A 20,411-nucleotide genomic window follows, 5' to 3' on the forward strand; every position below is an offset into this window, starting at 1 on the left:
ATATTTACATTTCTGTAGTGGAAATACTATAACGAAGTGACCACTATGTGCATGAAGGTATCGTATGCCTATAGGAACCGACCCTGGGTCAGTATTGTTATTTATCCTATAACAAGGCAGAGGGGTTGCCCAGGGTAATCTAGTCTTGAATCAGTCGCTAATAAGAAAGTAAGACTCTTAAATTGATCATGACTTTCTCGTCTGCTACATATTCTATGTATACATGTGAGTAATCTGATTTAGCGTGAACGTGTATTATTAGCGTCTGCCAAGTTTGACACACGAGTTTGGATAATGTGCGTCATGTGTTTGCCTCTTTAGTTTTCCCACAGAAGGTCTACGATGGTGATACACCTGTTTTTAATGATTATTAGGATTAAAGAAGGGTGCAGTTAACTGGCATTTTTGCCCAGGTGGCCCAGTGTTAAAATAATTTCCTGGAAGCCGTCAGGTTAAGACTACCATTTTATAATTATAAATACTACCCTTTTCAGTCATTTGTTGACTCTTTCCTTCATTTGACACGTATAGGGTTAAGTGAAATAAAAAAAAATACATTTGTTATGCAGTAAGTATTGTTTAAAATTTGCTTCAGTATTCAAGAGAGTACTATGATCAGAAAATGACCACGTTAGAAGTCACGTCACTGTAGTCCAGTTTACATGCAATATAAAATAAGTACATTCCAGCTGAATTTAACATCACTCATAGTGGCTTGAATATAGATATGTGTCATTTTTGCAGTTTTAACAATGGAACTGCAGTTCCATTTCAATGCATACTGTAACATAAGCAGTTTTAAATTTTAATATAGTCCTTCAAATAATAGCATGCGTTGTCCTTATGTAAATTTAATGCATAAACATTTTGGCATGTAACAAACTGTACATGGACACAGTGAAAGGATTGTCTAGATCAAACCATGTATTGTAAATTTGTACCAGTGCTGTAATGATAAACAGTCAGTAGGCTCCAGATGACTGGTTGGTTACTACTGTATTTTTCATACTGGGCAATTCACTGTTTTCCTCCTGTGGTAAGCAAGCTAGTCAAATGAAGTGTGTAGCAGTTCTGAAAAACTTTCTTGCATGCTAGGTCTAAAAATGTTTACATAAGTACACTAAAGAAGTGTCTGTCTAGATAAGGCCACATAGCGTTCCATGAGGTATATCGATCCAAAGAGATCATTGCTTATTTCCATTGTTCCATTTCTTGTGTTTCAAGTTTTGCACTGTATCAGACAACTGAAAAGATATGCATGCTGTTTCAACAACTCTGAGCCTTGAGAAACACGTTAGAAAATCCTTCCCGACACCTTTTTTGACTTCTTGTGCTGCCTGCTCCCTGTTTTCTTTACCCCAGCTGTCATTGTGTTCCCCTACACTACATAAAAGATTATTTTTATTAGCTAAGCCCTGGACTAACTGGAAAGCATGCGTCAGCATTTTTCCTGTATTTAATCATATGACATCTTCTGTTGTGACACTTAACTTTAAAAAGCATAGTCCATATTTTTATTGATGCTGTGATCCAATGTTTCCTTTCAAGGTGTTTAGTCTCATCCTTGTTTTTGCAGTTTACTACGTACATTTTTATTTAGATCAATTGCAAAGTTTCGGGATATGTTACAACATCCCAGATACAAGATTAGCAGAAACCAGAACCAGTGAATAGAAGAATTAGCCAGATTTTCTGCCCTTACCCTCTCTGTATATTTGAAATAAAGACATTTTTTGCAGGAATTGGATGGGTACTAATTTGTGATGGACAACAAAATATTGCAAGGTTTGACAAACCGATGAACAATATTTTAACCACCCGTCTTGCAATTGCTTATCCTGGGAAGGGTTATGTCCGGCCTTGAGTCAGTCCCAAGCAGCCCAGGGCACGTGACTGGGGTACATCTTGGACAGGATGCCAGCCCATTACAGTACACACATACACAATGGGCAATTTAGCCTGACTGCATGTCTTTGAGCTGTGGGAGGAAACCCAAGAATGCAGAGGAAGCCTGTGTGACACAGGGAGAACACAGAAACTCAGCACGCACGGAGTGGAGGTGGAATTCAAACCCAAAGAGTGCTACCCACAATATGCCACAAGCTAATACTTCTCTGTATAGATGTTTGGGTTCCATGTGTAAATAGAAATATGGTTATAGATCTTGTTTACTTGGTAAGATAATATTAATTATAGGAAAAATATTCCCTTTTATAGGAATAAACACAACTCAGTTCGGTCCTAAAACAGTTCTAATGATATACTTTTTTTTCAGTTCTAATGACATACTGGATTCAGTTCCAAAGGAGTGTAGTGTGAAATTATTCTCTAAATTACTTCAAGCTTGAAGTCGAACGGCTCTGATATGTGCATTGTTTAGTTGTCCAAAATGATCTCTTTGTTGTAATCAACACAGAACTGCTTTGTACAGGACTAAATGTTTTGCATAAGCAATGAAATAATTATTCAAAATTATTGAAACACATACAACAAATGCTGGGTTTTAAATAGAGAAAGGCTGAGCCCAAGTAACAGATTCCGTTTAATATTTAACATCAGTATTTATTTTTTTTTTGTTTGGCATTTCGGAATAAATAGCTGGACACAATTTAAGAAAGCGGCAGGCGAAAGAAAAGGATCTCGAGGGGATGTAGAGAGAGAAGTGAATAAAAAGGGGAGGATCCTAAGAGGAGGGAAGGCTGAAGAAGAGGAGCATATTGAGAGAGAAGAGAAGGAAAAGGGGTCTTAAGAGGAAATGAGTAAAAAGAAGAATCTTAAGAGGAACGCAAAGTAGAAAGAGATGTATATAAAGGCAGTGATCACAATTAGACAGTATCAGGACAATGCTTTTCTTGCTTCCCATCTTCCAAATGTAATTCTTGGAATCTTAACATATATAATCAGGGACAATTTCAGAAATTAAAATGAGTTTTTTTGACTGGACAGGAGGTGATGCAAGGACTGCTGAAGCGTAACAGCTAAATAAATGGATAAGTAACCCTGACTGACATGAAGTGGCGGGGCATGGCACGGGTGCTCGCCCCGCCTGTTACTCATCAGGCCCCAAGCGGAGCACTGCAGCCGCGTTCCTGAGCCAGTTATTCCTATCGCAAATTTCACTGCAAATTTCACTGCATTTGATGTGTCTTTCTGTGAAAGAATAGAAAGGGAATGTTGTGGCTCTTGTGTGACAATGTAGGGAAAACGTTTTCAGGCTAGCAGAGAGAGAGGCGGACAGGGAACAAATGGGAATTTTCAGCTGAACTTGAATGCTGCGGATAGAGGTGTCTGACAGGCTATCACGGCTGGTGAGAGTTATTTCTGATCTCCCCCATCATTTTACAAAGGAACCCAAAATGTGGACTTTAATGACCTTTTGTTTGATGGATGTTTTGTCTGTAAGTCTCAAACCTAAAAAAAAACAGGAAATAGGAAAAGTTGGTATTCACAACAGAGCATGCTGTGAAGTGCCTTTGACTTGTAGCTATGCTGGAGTCACTTGGGTTTAGCTACTTCCTGTTTATATGCATTTAGTTTGGAAGTAGTTTTTTTTTGCTCCAAAATGCCTTTCAGGTCTAAGCTGTGCGCCAAATACAGCATCATTACACAATGAACACTTGATCATTTCAAAGTTTGTGCAATTGTTAGATCTTGTAGACTGTTTTGGATTGCATAGAAGACCTTCTGATGTCAGTAGTCGATTTCAGTATCCAGTTACTCTATGAATTAGCCCCCAGTTCAAAATCGAGTTTAAAAAAAGGCCCGTATTTGCCAGGTGGGACACACCCTCGGACTGGCAGGATTGTTTCACGCAGATGTTTTCACCCTGATAGACTCCAGCAGACCAAACACCATGCAGCACCATGAAAAAAAAGAGCTGTTCAAGATGTAGGAGTCAGCAGGGGATCTGTCCTTGCATTTCTTTATTCTTTTTGTTAAAAAGGACTTACTTATGTGCTAGCACCCTCCATAAGATGTAAATACTGTCATGCATACTTTAAACAAGCTTAATGGCATTTTTGGAGAATCCTCAACCTCGGGCCCTAGAAGAATTGAATCAGCCCCGCAGCTGAATGCAAAAGTAAAATCTCAAAGATGGGCTTTTCTGGAACAATGCCCCCCCCCCCATTTATTTCAAACAATCTTCTGAGGATGGCTCAAGTGGGCATTAGTTAAGCAAAACACAGATCCTCATCGTGATGACAGAAGGGCATAAGTAACTTTCACAGTGTAAAGTTCAGGGGGGTACTGAATTATTGCGGTTACATAATAACGTTATGGCACATGAGCCATCCACGTATTTAGACTTGACTGTCTTGTTTTAAAGTTCGTTCTTACTTTTGTGAACTGTGCTGTTTTTTGATAGCATATCCATTTTGTTTTTAAATCTACTTTTACACTATTTAATGTATTTAGGTTTAAAGCATGGTGTGATACTTTATATGTACATTGTACAAAAGTACTGTAGAGCAATGTCAAGAACTTTTAAATTGATAATTTTTTTACTGATGAGCAGTAATAGTGAAAATGAATTCCTTATCCTCAGCTTCTATTATCTGTTATCGTTCTGCTGTCCGTAGTTTTGTGCCCTTATATTCACACTCGGTATTGAAACAGCTGACCTGTATAACACCGGCTATAGATGCAAGACTTAAGTGGAGGAACTAGTGCTGGCATTACACAAGAGACTAATAGGCCCTGTCTTCACTGTATTCTCCCACCTTTCTGTGTAACATGAAAAGGAGGAGATGTGCACTTGGTATTGTGTTACAAGTGAAAATGTTTGAGAAAGGATAACTTTGTGGGATTAGAGATGTTTTGTCCCGACATGCTAGGAGATCAAAAGATTAAGCTGTCTCTCCTAATGAAGGCTTCGTGTTATCAGTATCCAGTTAAATTCGGAATATGGAATGAAGAAAAGCAGCTAACTTTGGAAGAAGTCCGATACCAGAAGGGCACCCTGAAATCCTTCAGTTTAACCGAGATGAACAAGTCAAAGCCTTCTATTTTAATCTCTATATATATGCATTTTTATACTGTTTGTTTGTGAATTTATCTTTCATATTTCATTTGGTCTGTGTTTTTTCAATAGGGAACAGGGACTTAGCGTCGCATTTGTGTTTCAGTGCAGTTTGGAATATTATATATATATATATATATATATATATATATATATATATATATATATATATATATATATATATATATAATACTACTACTACTAATAATAATAATTATATGTATATTATTATTATTAGTAGTAGTAGTATTAACAAATTGTATTTTAAGAATTTGATCAGGATGTACACATTTTTAATCTAAATAAATACCAAGGATTGAATCACTTCATGACAACGTAGGTTGTTGTCTTCGTTGATTTTTCCTAGTGATATATCACATTGAGTCTGTGTACCTTTATGGAATTTGAAGGCCACTGTGCCTTATAAGCATGCTTGATTAAAGGCATCTTATCTTGCTTCTCTCCTGTGCAGATGCTTAGGGAATGGAGCTGAGCAGACGAGCAGTCCCTCTGTATGTAAGTACTCTCGATTCTCCCCTTCAGTGGTTCATGGGTCCAGCACTTAACCCGCTCTCAGGTGAAACCCAAGACTGGCACAGCCTTTGTGGCCCGGTTCCCCGGGGAACTGTTTCAGTCTGCCTGCTCTCCAGATGACAAAGCTCACAGAAACCCGGGCTACTGGACAAGCCCCCTTGCATGTGTGCAAGGAAGAGCATGATGGAAAAATGAAACAATGAAGATAATTATCTCCTTGTTGTTTTTGTGAACAGGAGACCCTGAGCAGTAATTGCGTATATTAATGTGGAAAAAAATATTGTCTTGTTTTGGCTCTGGATGTAGGTAAAAGGGTTCTGGCAGTTAACGATTTGTTTTGTTTCATGCGGTGGAAATGATGGGGCTGCTTCTCGTTTACCGTGGTACAGAATGGTGCGCATTCTCTTCCATGGGTTATGCCCGACCCCTGTGACGTATGGAGAATGTTCTGTCCCAGCTGGCAGGGCAGCACCACATGTCAAAGACAACAATAAAGCCATTATACCAAGACTTGCTGCCATTGTGGCTGCATTGTCAGAATCATATTATTAGAATATATTTTGCCAGTGTTCAACAAAATGGGGAATTACCAGCTAGGAAGTACCTTGTCTAACCTTAAGATGTAAACTGGGTATAATAAAATCTTCATAAGTGTCATGTGTATATAATGGGATTCCTGTGGAAAAACTGGTGAAGAACTGGTCAGTCAGATATCGGAGAGGGATGCCTTAATCTACTGCTGTTGCTGGATGGCTCTGAAATGTTGTGTAAGGAATGTGTGAGACTGCTGTCAGTCAGTTAACCTTCAGTTTGTGACAGTCCAACAATTACATCGTCAATACCATTATCTAGATGCAGTGAATTTTTCAGTTAGGTTAAAGTTATTTATAAACAGATTAAGTTTCATATGGCTACATTTCACGTAAAATGTGTCTGTAGTGTCCAACTTCTTTGCAACATGTTGACAGAGTGAGATTAAAAAATCATCTCGTCACTGGAAAACATGGAGACAGTCAGTAATGAGTCAGCTGGGATGAGTGAAAAAACTACATAAATACAAACTGCTTCTTACTTAAAGAAATTAAAGCAGCTGGAAATAGAAAATAAGAAAAAATAAGCAGATGGAAATTAGAAAAAAAGTTCTTATTAAATTTTTTTTTAAAAACTTCATAATTTATCTGATTATATTCATTCTGAACTGGAATTTGTCAAGACATCCCTGTCACCTGAAGGCACTCTGTGAACAGCACCGGTGAGCGACGCAGGTGTTTTTTTCCCTTGGAGATCAGCTTTCAGTCATTGCATTGCACCTTTTGTTTGCTCTGATCCCTAAGCAACTTGTCTTGTTCGATTCATACATGTCATCCAATGCTATAAAAGTATTTGTTTCAACAAATTGTAGGGATGCTGTGAAAACATTTTTTTTTTTCGGACCGAATATGAGGTCTAACAATGACACCAGTTAGGCCTGAGCGATAAAAAAATAATATGCACTATGTGATACAATAGCACACATATTTAACTAAACCTCTATGTTGGCAGTGCAATAGTTTTGTGTTGGTTCTTCCAGCATACCGCACATGTGGTAAAATACGTCCACTAACAGCATTTACGTGTCCATCTTATCGAGTAACGTTCAGTCATACTTACGTCTCATAATACCCTTAATATAATTTATCAAGTGATGTCTGAAGCAGACGTAGTGGACGTCACGTTTATGTCAGCCAGTCTTGGACAGTGGGTTGAATCAAAATAAATGGAAAAGTGCACCTATGGGGCCCTGCAAAGGTGGTGTGTCAAAATGAGGATTACCACAATATACACAAATACGTCATTGTATTCCTAAAAACAATGAATTTTTCTGAAGTATACAGCTACTTTTAATTCAATCATAATTTCCTGGCAAAGTACCTTAAATGCCCCGGAAAACTAACTTGCAGAGACTTTTTTTTCATATACACACTTGGATGATGCCATCTAAAATGAGTTAGCGTATTCAATGTGTTTCAAGCACCACATCCTAGTTTGGTATAGCAGAGCTGACAGACAGTCTTGTTCTTATCAACTCCTCTTTCTACAATGTTGGAATAATTTTTTTGGAAACTGAGATGTTCCCCACCTTCTTCTTAAAGTGATGTGGGAGGGTCTTTGAGTTCTCCAGCCCTAACCATAACCACAATTAGCCTAATGTCTTCCGTATTGAACATCTGAACTGTTTCGCCCATGTCAATAAATGCATTCATTAGTTTCATTGTGTGTAAGGAAAATGATGTACCTAATGGCACACAATGAATACGTGTAGCATTACTGCCCTATGGTGGGTAAGAGCTTCTGAGCTACGTTTTTCTACATATGTGCTTGTGTATCATGGACAGTAAGAGGGGGCAGGCAAGGAGAGAATTTCTCTCTTTGGGGATCAATAGAGTGTTGTTATTATAACGTCTAAAACGTATGATGGTCTGTCGATAAATCAATAACAATATCAATGAAGTCAATGTTTATGTAAAGAAATCAGAATTCAGGAAAAGCCAGGGGCCGGACCGGAGTGTAGGGGGCGTGGCCAGAGACAGCCTGCTGACTGTTCCAAATCATGGGTGCATGTTACAAGTCCGGAACATATTTTAACTTAGTACTAACTTAGCATCATATTTGATCTGATTCGACTGAATATCCCAGGTTTCCATCTCTCATGCATCTGGTGTGACGTGTTTGTCAGACTCTCAGGCTGGCGCAAAGAAATCTTACGGGAATTGAACGTCTCACTCCGGTCAGCTGAGCAAAGTTGGTAACCTTGGTATTGTGTGTAGGAGATTCGGTATAACTATAATTTCGTTCTCCATTTACATGCCGGAAGTGTCTTTAAGTGTTATGTAGTTTTGCCTGAAACGCAAAAATAAAACAAAGAAATTAAAGCCAAGCAGTTGCTGAAATTCTGCCGTAGCGATTGAAGAACTTTTGTCGGAAGTTGGATTCGAACCCACGCCTTACTTCGGAGAACAGAACACCCCTTACTTTGAAAGACCATTTTCGCTGCGCAGGAGGCTTTAGACCGCTCGGCCATGGGGCAGTTCCCAGTTGAACCCTAAGGAGTAGGTTAAGTCCAGCCTTGGCTCCCAAGCTGACGTTTTTCTACATATGTGCTTGTGTATCATGGACAGTAAGAGGGGGCAGGCAAGGAGAGAATTTCTCTCTTTGGGGATCAATAGAGTGTTGTTATTATAACGTCTAAAACGTATGATGGTCTGTCGATAAATCAATAACAATATCAATGAAGTCAATGTTTATGTAAAGAAATCAGAATTCAGGAAAAGCCAGGGGCCGGACCGGAGTGTAGGGGGCGTGGCCAGAGACAGCCTGCTGACTGTTCCAAATCATGGGTGCATGTTACAAGTCCGGAACATATTTTAACTTAGTACTAACTTAGCATCATATTTGATCTGATTCGACTGAATATCCCAGGTTTCCATCTCTCATGCATCTGGTGTGACGTGTTTGTCAGACTCTCAGGCTGGCGCAAAGAAATCTTACGGGAATTGAACGTCTCACTCCGGTCAGCTGAGCAAAGTTGGTAACCTTGGTATTGTGTGTAGGAGATTCGGTATAACTATAATTTCGTTCTCCATTTACATGCCCGTAGTGTCTTTAAGTGTTATGTAGTTTTGCCTGAAACGCAAAAATAAAACAAAGAAATTAAAGCCAAGCAGTTGCTGAAATTCTGCCGTAGCGATTGAAGAACTTTTGTCGGAAGTTGGATTCGAACCCACGCCTTACTTCGGAGAACAGAACACCCCTTACTTTGAAAGGCCATTTTCGCTGCGCAGGAGGCTTTAGACCGCTCGGCCATGGGGCAGTTCCCAGTTGAACCCTAAGGAGTAGGTTAAGTCCAGCCTTGGCTCCCAAGCTGACGTTTTTCTACATATGTGCTTGTGTATCATGGACAGTAAGAGGGGGCAGGCAAGGAGAGAATTTCTCTCTTTGGGGATCAATAGAGTGTTGTTATTATAACGTCTAAAACGTATGATGGTCTGTCGATAAATCAATAACAATATCAATGAAGTCAATGTTTATGTAAAGAAATCAGAATTCAGGAAAAGCCAGGGGCCGGACCGGAGTGTAGGGGGCGTGGCCAGAGACAGCCTGCTGACTGTTCCAAATCATGGGTGCATGTTACAAGTCCGGAACATATTTTAACTTAGTACTAACTTAGCATCATATTTGATCTGATTCGACTGAATATCCCAGGTTTCCATCTCTCATGCATCTGGTGTGACGTGTTTGTCAGACTCTCAGGCTGGCGCAAAGAAATCTTACGGGAATTGAACGTCTCACTCCGGTCAGCTGAGCAAAGTTGGTAACCTTGGTATTGTGTGTAGGAGATTCGGTATAACTATAATTTCGTTCTCCATTTACATGCCCGTAGTGTCTTTAAGTGTTATGTAGTTTTGCCTGAAACGCAAAAATAAAACAAAGAAATTAAAGCCAAGCAGTTGCTGAAATTCTGCCGTAGCGATTGAAGAACTTTTGTCGGAAGTTGGATTCGAACCCACGCCTTACTTCGGAGAACAGAACACCCCTTACTTTGAAAGGCCATCTTCGCTGCGCAGGAGGCTTTAGACCGCTCGGCCATGGGGCAGTTCCCAGTTGAACCCTAAGGAGTAGGTTAAGTCCAGCCTTGGCTCCCAAGCTGACGTTTTTCTACATATGTGCTTGTGTATCATGGACAGTAAGAGGGGGCAGGCAAGGAGAGAATTTCTCTCTTTGGGGATCAATAGAGTGTTGTTATTATAACGTCTAAAACGTATGATGGTCTGTCGATAAATCAATAACAATATCAATGAAGTCAATGTTTATGTAAAGAAATCAGAATTCAGGAAAAGCCAGGGGCCGGACCGGAGTGTAGGGGGCGTGGCCAGAGACAGCCTGCTGACTGTTCCAAATCATGGGTGCATGTTACAAGTCCGGAACATATTTTAACTTAGTACTAACTTAGCATCATATTTGATCTGATTCGACTGAATATCCCAGGTTTCCATCTCTCATGCATCTGGTGTGACGTGTTTGTCAGACTCTCAGGCTGGCGCAAAGAAATCTTACGGGAATTGAACGTCTCACTCCGGTCAGCTGAGCAAAGTTAGTAACCTTGGTATTGTGTGTAGGAGATTCGGTATAACTATAATTTCGTTCTCCATTTACATGCCGGAAGTGTCTTTAAGTGTTATGTAGTTTTGCCTGAAACGCAAAAATAAAACAAAGAAATTAAAGCCAAGCAGTTGCTGAAATTCTGCCGTAGCGATTGAAGAACTTTTGTCGGAAGTTGGATTCGAACCCACGCCTTACTTCGGAGAACAGAACACCCCTTACTTTGAAAGGCCATCTTCGCTGCGCAGGAGGCTTTAGACCGCTCGGCCATGGGGCAGTTCCCAGTTGAAACCTAAGGAGTAGGTTAAGTCCAGCCTTGGCTCCCAAGCTGACGTTTTTCTACATATGTGCTTGTGTATCATGGACAGTAAGAGGGGGCAGGCAAGGAGAGAATTTCTCTCTTTGGGGATCAATAGAGTGTTGTTATTATAACGTCTAAAACGTATGATGGTCTGTCGATAAATCAATAACAATATCAATGAAGTCAATGTTTATGTAAAGAAATCAGAATTCAGGAAAAGCCAGGGGCCGGACCGGAGTGTAGGGGGCGTGGCCAGAGACAGCCTGCTGACTGTTCCAAATCATGGGTGCATGTTACAAGTCCGGAACATATTTTAACTTAGTACTAACTTAGCATCATATTTGATCTGATTCGACTGAATATCCCAGGTTTCCATCTCTCATGCATCTGGTGTGACGTGTTTGTCAGACTCTCAGGCTGGCGCAAAGAAATCTTACGGGAATTGAACGTCTCACTCCGGTCAGCTGACCAAAGTTGGTAACCTTGGTATTGTGTGTAGGAGATTCGGTATAACTATAATTTCGTTCTCCATTTACATGCCCGTAGTGTCTTTAAGTGTTATGTAGTTTTGCCTGAAACGCAAAAATAAAACAAAGCAATTAAAGCCGATCAGTGGCTCAAATTCTGCTGTAGCGATTGAAGAACTTTTGTCGGAAGTTGGATTCGAACCCACACCTTACTTCGGAGAACAGAACACCCCTTACTTTGAAAGGCCATTTTCGCTGCGCAGGAGGCTTTAGACCGCTCGGCCATGGGGCAGTTCCCAGTTGAACCCTAAGGAGTAGGTTAAGTCCAGCCTTGGCTTCCAAGCTGACGTTTTTCTACATATGTGCTTGTGTATCATGGACAGTAAGAGGGGGCAGGCAAGGAGAGAATTTCTCTCTTTGGGGATCAATAGAGTGTTGTTATTATAACGTCTAAAACGTATGGTGGTCTGTCGATAAATCAATAACAATATCAATGAAGTCAATGTTTATCTAAAGGAATCAGAATTCAGGAAAAGCCAGGGGCCGGACCGAGTGTAGGGGGCGTGGCCAGAGACAGCCTGCTGACTGTTCCAAATCATGGGTGCATGTTACAAGTCCGGAACATATTTTAACTTAGTACTAACTTAGCATCATATTTGATCTGATTCGACTGAATATCCCAGGTTTCCATCTCTCATGCATCTGGTGTGACGTGTTTTCAGACTCTCAGGCTGGCGCAAAGAAATCTTACGGGAATTGAACGTCTCACTCCGGTCAGCTGACCAAAGTTGGTAACCTTGGTATTGTGTGTAGGAGATTCGGTATAACTATAATTTCGTTCTCCATTTACATGCCCGTAGTGTCTTTAATGAGATGGCTGGGGTCATAGTCTTCATGTGGGAGAAGAGCCTCTATTGCTGCTTTTAACAAAAGCATCACCTTGGTGCCAGAGGCGAAGCACTATACACAAATATCTCCAAGAATATAAGCAGAAGGAACAGTACAAAGACAGGATTAGTTTTGTGACTAGGGTTGCTTCTCTCCATGTGGGAGAGATGGCTGCATCCTAGCTGAAGTGCTACCGTACGTGTAAAAAAGGTCGGATGTGGGGGAACAGTGCTGAGGACCTACTGAAACGAAACAAAGAGCGTGCGTTTTACACGCTAAGTGCTAATTTCAATAAAATTCAAGTACTTCTGCTATTGATAGCAGTAAACTATCAATTAAAATGTTGATATTTATTTTCCTAACAATACAAAGAGCTACTTTGTATTAGAAGTGACTATTATTCAGTTTCAGTTTATTTATTTCTATTTAGCACCGTTTCCAGGATGTTTGCCCCATGGTGTTTAACTTTTCACGCGCAGTATTTCAGTGGCACTGAATTTCCAGTTACTGATTACTGCCTGTACAATGCGTATCTGTTCCCTACACCACACCCCTGTTCTCCAGCCGTAGTAGCAGTGTATTATCTTCCGAGAACACTTCCTCCTACACAGAAAGGTGCATCGTGGAGCATGCAACACCACATAAAAAGGACCTAGTGCCGGTGTGTCTCCATTTCCAGTGAAAACAGCAGGAAATCTGCTGCAGAGAAATCATCTTCAATGATTGAATGATTCACATTCTAGTCTGTGATGTGCCTTTCCAAGAATACATGTGTATCATATCTTCACATATATAAGTATCTTTGTAGTCCTTCTCCTGGTTATGCCCTTGTTGATACATGTGTAATGCAACAGCATGCAGCTCATAATAATTTCATCATAGTTCATAAGTAAGCAGTCCAGTAGGAATGGCACTAAATAAATCTGGACCTTGAATTCTAGATGAATCCTGTTTGTTCAGTGTTATTCTGCCATAGGTACAGTCTCTGCTTATGTCATCTGATCATTTATTTTGTCTCTGTCACTGTACTCATGACAAGTGACAAAAGGAATCTGCTTCTAAGGGTTGCTTCTCATTACAATGCAGTCAGCTTTGTGTAAATAAGCATGCCAGTTTGATTCTCACAGCATCGCATCACCATCTCCCGTAAATATCAGAGATCGCAGCGGCTTCGGCTGGCTCTTAGACTTTCCGTTCCCGGTATATGCATTTGAGATCTGCTGCCTTTTAATGGATGTGTCTTTTCCTCGTCTTTACTGAGAACCAGCACATAGCTTTCATCTATAGTCCAATATATATAAGAAAGACCTCTTTCTGAAATGTTTATGTCCGTTGATGGATTGAGACATAAGTGATACAGAAGTGTTCTGTCAGGGATATGGGGTCGTGCAGTGGTCACATCTCAAATACGGATGTGAATGGCGGTAAAAGCCATCAACTTCCCGCTGCCGCGGCCTGTGCTAATTCCGTGCCTTTTGAGATGCCTTCATTCACTTTCAGTTAGTGGGAATGATCCTCCTTCATCTTTGGCATGGATTCCTGCCATGAATACTATCCTGTCTTCTTGTTTTTACCAGCCTCTACAGATACTAATTATGGACGAAAACTAAACACACTTTGTAAAGATCTAGTCAAGGCTGGGGAGAATCACAGATTCAATCACAATCCTGAAAGGCAGCCCCGATGAAAAGGGGGGGGCGGGTATCAAGGTTTCAACATGAAAAGTGCTGAAGGAGCCTTTTCCATTATCATCTCTGCAGTGCAAAGAAAGCGTAAAAATGATCAAATAGAGAGAAGCAAAAATCTTGCCTAAATTCTATGCAAGTATTTTTGTCTTTTTTTACACAACTTATTTCAATTAAACATGTAATGAGGTTGACTTTGGCATTTAAATTAATTATCTTGGATTTTACTCATCCTTACAGTGACCAGGCAGGTAAACTGGAATGCTGACCTGTTACTGACATATATCAGCGGGCTGCTAATATGACTATTAATATGATTCCAGTTTACCTCTGTAAGTAGAGCTTTTTCCTTTATTATGGAGAGAAGGAGGAAGCCACGTTTTTGCATGCTGTGCTAACGGAGAAGCTGGAAGTGATTGGTGTGCATTTTGGTGCTCTGGAGTGTGTGTGTCTGTATGCATCTGACCTGGTTACCGCTTTGTTTCTTTAAGAAAGCCGCTTCAGTAACGTAGACCTTCTGCTGTTGGCACTGGTTTTGGAAATATTTACAGTAGCTGCTTTTGTTTGGCGTGGAAACATTTGTCTTCAAGGTTATAGCTGTACTTCAAGTACTTTAATGTCATAAGGAAAAAGATAGTATATATTATGTATGATGTAATTCCAGTGTGATCAACAGAATTATTTCAGTTTAAGTTAAAAAAAAAAACTGGTTCTAGATGATTATGGGCAAGCAATAAAGTTAGAAATGAGCAAATGAGTATAGTGTGTCCGAGGTCAATTTGGATCAAAATGATTGTCGAATTCCTTTCCTTTTCTGAACATACCGAACTATGGAATATCGAATGTCATCATTTCAGTACAGGCCCGTTGGCCATGCTTTTTTGATTCAATCACGAGAAAAAAATATACTTTTGTTCCATCATGATCTGAACATGGATTTCTAAAAACAAAAGTGTAATAGCTTTCAAAACAATGCAAGAGAATATTTATTGTCAGCTTGGATGAATGGATTGACTGATGGACCTTCCTTTAAGCAAATCGTACAGTACATTTCAAAGATGTCTTTAAACTGTTTTTCCATATCATGCAAGTGCTAGAATTTCATTCAGAGCCACAGGATGCCAGACCGACAGCTAGTGAACTAACGGTTCACCAGACCAGAGTGTGTTTCCTCTGTAATCCTCTGATCCTCCCATAGTCATGACTGGTTTCCACAGTAACAAGTAATTACCCATTAAATGCAATTATCCTTCCTTCCTCTCCTACATTAACCCCCTTCCCCACCTACTAGAGATTTTATTAAGTGTTGAGAGTTTGTCTTCCTCTAAACGGGCTGCAGTTTCAGGACTGTGGGTTATGCTACTTTAGTGGATCTAACCCTCTTTGGTATCTTTGTTCTGTTTGTGATGTTATTAATGCATTTTTTTTGTAGATGGAAATTCATAATAAATATGTATTGCTTGTATATTTCTAGACAAGATCAGGCTGTGCATTCAGTTTTATTTTTATGTAATTGTTTATTTCTCAGAAAGCTTTCATCTGCAAATAGAGCATTAATGCAGAGAGATTTGAAAGAGATATTACTAATGGAGTACAAATTACCAGTTTTAATACTGGTCTGGTTACTTTATTATTTGGCCTTGTAACTTTACACGTGTAATGAATTCATGTGATAATTTGCAGTACATTCACTGTAAATTGAAGGCATGCATATTTGATATTCTTACACTTTTATGTGAACCGAAAATGTAGCTACCAACTGTTTAGTTCAGTTCAGCGTCTGAGGACTACATTAAGAAGCTACGCAGTAGCTATTGTATTTGGATTGTATTTGGCCCACTAAAACTGAATTCTTTGACCATCCAGTTCTCGTGTACATGTAGGACAGCACAACTCATATGGGTAAAATAGCCTGAACTCATATGAATGAGATACCAAAGCATGATGATCAGTATTGTGCCTGTTGTGAGTCTAAAATGCTTCAGAATTTCTGTTAAAAGACCTCTGTCTCACTACATGGCATTTTGGGCTTACATCTCCAAAGTTGTTAATTGGATATCTACCCTGCCTTGTCTGTGGAGTTAGCATGCCCTGCGTGTCCTCTGCCCATATTACCACCCTTAGTGGGTGACTGTGTGTGAACGTGAGCCCTGTGATGGACTGGCATCCCCTCCAGATTGTTCCTCGTCTTTCCTGGGATAGTGCCCATGCTCCCCATGACCTTTCTCTGGATAAGCAGTTATGGAAGACTGATAGATGAGACTTTTGTGACAGGTCGCCAGAAATTCCCACTCTGAATTGCTCACAAGTGAAAATCCAAAAGAGATGTTGTCTTTAGTGCATCTGGAGCAGTGCAGTATCAACTGGACTTCGCATTGGCTCCACATTGGATCTCAAGGGTCTTTTCCCTTCAGAATAAAAGTTGATGGAACCTCAATGTTCCAGTCAATTCCTCTTGTTATTGACTTACTCGTTATATGACTTCTTTTCCATACAGCATACCACTCGTTTATGGACGTCATATATAAGCACAATTTCAGTAGCATACCTTCACTTTCCACATTAACACACTTATGCTAATTGCGGGGAGTGTTTGAGGAGTTAGAATATATTTGTTTTCTTAGGGATTGCCACATAGGAACAATGTGCTATAACAATATAACGTCAATTATGAAATGTATAAAAGTTTATAAATATCAGTATACAGACCCTTCCACATTGCGGGGGTTAGGGACGCGGGCCCCTTGCTCTCTGGAAAAACTGGGTAAAATTTTTTGGTCTCCTTGGTGAGTGAAGCAGGCATGTGAGTGAAGTAAAAAGGTACTAGAAATGTGACAGAGAAAGATCACTGCGAGATCACTGCGAGATCACTGCGACCTTTCTGTGTCATCTGTGGCTTTCGTAAAATTTCCATAAACTCCCAGTAATTTCCCAGTTAATCCCCACAATATATCAAGACCCTGACGGGAAAGTCACGACGCTGAAGGGTACATGCATACATACATGTAGAAATATCAGTTTTAAAATCAGCGAATCTGTTGCTTAGGATTGTAATTTCAGTTAAATCCGCTAGTTTTTTCCCCTGGAATCAGTGATTATGCTACAATTATCCCTAATGTGTATGTTGATTATTACATTCATTGCATAATTTTTCAAGCAGATGAAGTAAATTTCTAATTCTTCAGGTAGGAAGTTTGTGCCTGAAAGCTCTGGCAGATTCTGCATCCTAACCTCCTCCTGTTTCTGTTCCAGGGGAGGGTTAAAGTCTGTGCTGTCCTGCAAACTACGGATGCGGTTCTGCTTCCAGAGGACGCCGAGTTCTACATCGTGCTGGAAGGGTCCTCTCTAAACCACATCGCCGTGGCTCAGAGAGCCGGCGAGGGGTGTGACCTGAACTTCATTGTTCCTGGTGAGTCCCACATGTAAGGTTTTGTCAAACCTGTATATCCAGTATAACGGACAGGTCAGAGTTTGCGTCTTGTACATCCAAAGCACACTTGTGGCCTCTTTGTCCCTGTAGATTCTATATGTCTATATTCAGAAATATAAAATAGTTTATGCAGGCCTGGGGGGACAGCAATCGCAGGAGGGAGGCTCAGGTAACGTGGGTTTTTTGGGTTGGTTAATCCTGTCCATTGTTTTGGGCAACAGTGTAATTGGTAACTGACTGTTTTAGCAAGTGGTTGGCAAACTATGTGGTAGCACCAGTAGTATGTGAGGACCTTTTTCTGTGAACCACGGGTTTAGATAATAGGAGCCCTGGTTGTGGGACATATTTTGTTTCCTGCCTTATCTTGTTTGTTTTCTTCTTCATTATCTTCTGCAAAGGCTTTCTTATTGTCACCTATGCTTTTAAATGGCTGCCATTCCGGTCCTGCCCCATCCTGTACCCTAATAACCAGACATTCCTGATGATCCCTGTGTTACATGGCTTTTGTTTGCCATTCTAACAGGTTTCCCAGTGTTTTATGTGAAGAATGTTGGGTAATAATTCACATTAAGTGCACCTTTGTAATGCATTTATAATGCATTCATAGAACATTAATAAGCAGCAGGTAAATATAGCTTAACGTGTTAAAGCATTGCATTCATCCTTTCAATGAAGAGGACATGACAGTTTTAAGACAGATAGACAGACACAGAGATAGACGGGCAGGCAGACATAAAGACAGATACTTAAGTGATCCTGAGATAAATTAATAACATTCTAAACATTTTATAAGCAATACATAACAAGTTCAAAAAGCATTTTAATGCTTTACCATGTACAGTATGTGTGGAATGGCATGAGTATTATTCTCCTTCTAAATACATGCTGCTTATTAATGTTCTATGAATGTATTATAAATGCATTATAAAGGTACACAATGTACATTGTAAAAGGATATAGTAGGCGCAGGCCGTAGGAGATGATATTTGCTGCTCTAGCTTGCTCCGTGCGTCGCAGTGTAGCAGCTGGAACTGGCTTTGACTGACATGTAATGCAAATAGTTGCTGAGCCTCTCACTGCGCCACACCCCGCTAATAAGGAATTATACAGGAAAAGTAACCTCATACATGAAAGAAAAAACACAGCAGGACAAACTGAGCTTTGTTGTGTCTGTACCAGTGTTAACATGGCTGCTGTTTTTTTCACATTGGTGTGTTTATGTTGCTTTTAGTTATTTTTTAATTTGATTTTGAGCAAAGCAATGTAAACTACTAATCTACTAATAATGATTTCGTATCTTCAGGATAATACAGTTGTACATGTGAGTTTAACTGATTGATTTAGCCAGTAAGCATCTGACGTTTTCCTTCCTGCAGGCCATAACCTCTTCGAGATGGTTTCCGTCATGGCTTATCTCTATACTGAAGGGCAGCCTGTCTCCTGCCTGGGAAAGGCCACTGTGGAGTACATCCAGGATGATGCTCAGGAGCTGGCCGAGTTTCTGGTCACTCACGCTCACTGCTTAAGCGTCAGCAGCCACCAGGACATCGCTGGCAGGTTTAGCTTAAGCGACAAGGATGGCTGCAGAAGGATGGATGAGGGTATCACACAAGCCATGGCAAACTTAGACTATCCATACTCGTGGAACGTCCTCGGAAGCCAACCCGGTGAAGGTAACCTTTGAGAATGCTTGTAAGAAGTGTGGCTGGGATCATGGAATAATGCTAGTAGTTGATGTATTCCCCTGAAGGAGTCCTATTTTGAGCATCAAAAAATTTCAGTTAAATTTCTCCTTTAGTATATACAACTGTTTAAAATGACAAGATGAAGAAAAATCACTTTCTGTAATCATGTTACTTAGCAAGTAAACATCACACCTCAGTGGCTGGGGCTCGGATCCCGTGTGTGATGTTTGCTTGTTCTCCTTGTGTTGTCTGAGTTTCTTCTGTAACTCAAAGCCATGCAGTCAGGTTAACTAGCATCTGTAAGGCCTGTCCATTGTGCTTCCTGCCTTGTGCCCTGTGTTGCCTGGAATGGGCTCTCGGATCAGTAAAACCCTGAACTAGATGGATGAAAGTTAGATGAAAAACGATACCTAGTAAATTCGAAAGGCAAGCATTTTTGCAAATATGCACACTGTATACACATTTTGCAATCTGTTTATCATGCATCTCTTTCGTCAACTGTGAATGTATCTTATTCAAGTCTGCATAACAGTGACACTTGATCCTTTCATATCAGGGGTGCCCAACTCTTCGACTGGCGTGTTTCCAGGTTGATCGTGAGATGATTAATGGATAATGCTTTAATTCATGGGTGACCAGCTGGTCGATCTCAATGGTATATGGTATACCACAATATACTCAGGGGACCCCCCACCCTCGTTGGCAAGGTAGACAGGGGGCTTGAATCTCTCCATTTCCTTTTTTCCATTTCCAAAAATATAAAAATTAGATATAGTATCAAAGTAGTATATTAAACTAAATAGAGCTATTGTATCGGAATCTGTATCGGTATTGGCAGTTGTTTGTCGGAATTGGATCGGAAATGAAAAAATGTGGAGTGGCCCATCCCTAATCGACAGGTTAATGGAAGTTTTTGTCTTCTGACTCGGCTCTCTCATCACAAATACAGACCAGTACAACCGATCCACCTGTCGATCTCCCGCACCATTATTCCTTCACTTGTAAACAAGACACCAAGATACTTAAATTGCTCCACTTCAGGTAGTAACTCACCCCAACCTGGAAGGGGAAATCCACCTTTTTCTGCTTGAGAACCATAGTCCTTGGGTTGATCCTCTGTAAACTGCCCCAGTGTAAGCTGGAGGAGGTCCCTGGTCCATGAAGCCAATAAGATGTAAAAGCAAAAGTGCAAGATACTGAGAACCAATGAGAACCATTCACTTATTAAAAGTCTTGCTCCAGGCAGCATGTTGGTGCAGTGG

General features: G+C 40.3%; 1 protein-coding gene across 7 annotated transcripts in view; it reads left to right on the forward strand.

Moving 5' to 3' along the window:
* arhgef28a (Rho guanine nucleotide exchange factor (GEF) 28a) overlaps positions 1 to 20,411 on the forward strand; it is an 86,545-nt gene that overhangs the window by 387 nt on the left and 65,747 nt on the right. For all 7 annotated transcript variants that reach the window (XR_007398839.1, XM_049019673.1, XM_049019675.1 and 4 more), the window contains exons 2-4: positions 5,493 to 5,536; positions 17,287 to 17,443; positions 18,841 to 19,137. Coding sequence is in view for 6 of the 7 variants with exons in the window: in XM_049019673.1 (XP_048875630.1) it covers positions 5,504 to 5,536; positions 17,287 to 17,443; positions 18,841 to 19,137 (487 nt within the window). In the remaining variant the exon portion in view is untranslated. The remainder of the gene's footprint in view (positions 1 to 5,492; positions 5,537 to 17,286; positions 17,444 to 18,840; positions 19,138 to 20,411) is intronic.

The sequence above is a fragment of the Brienomyrus brachyistius genome, chromosome 7, assembly GCF_023856365.1.
Source record: "Brienomyrus brachyistius isolate T26 chromosome 7, BBRACH_0.4, whole genome shotgun sequence".
NCBI classification, from domain to species: domain Eukaryota; kingdom Metazoa; phylum Chordata; class Actinopteri; order Osteoglossiformes; family Mormyridae; genus Brienomyrus; species Brienomyrus brachyistius.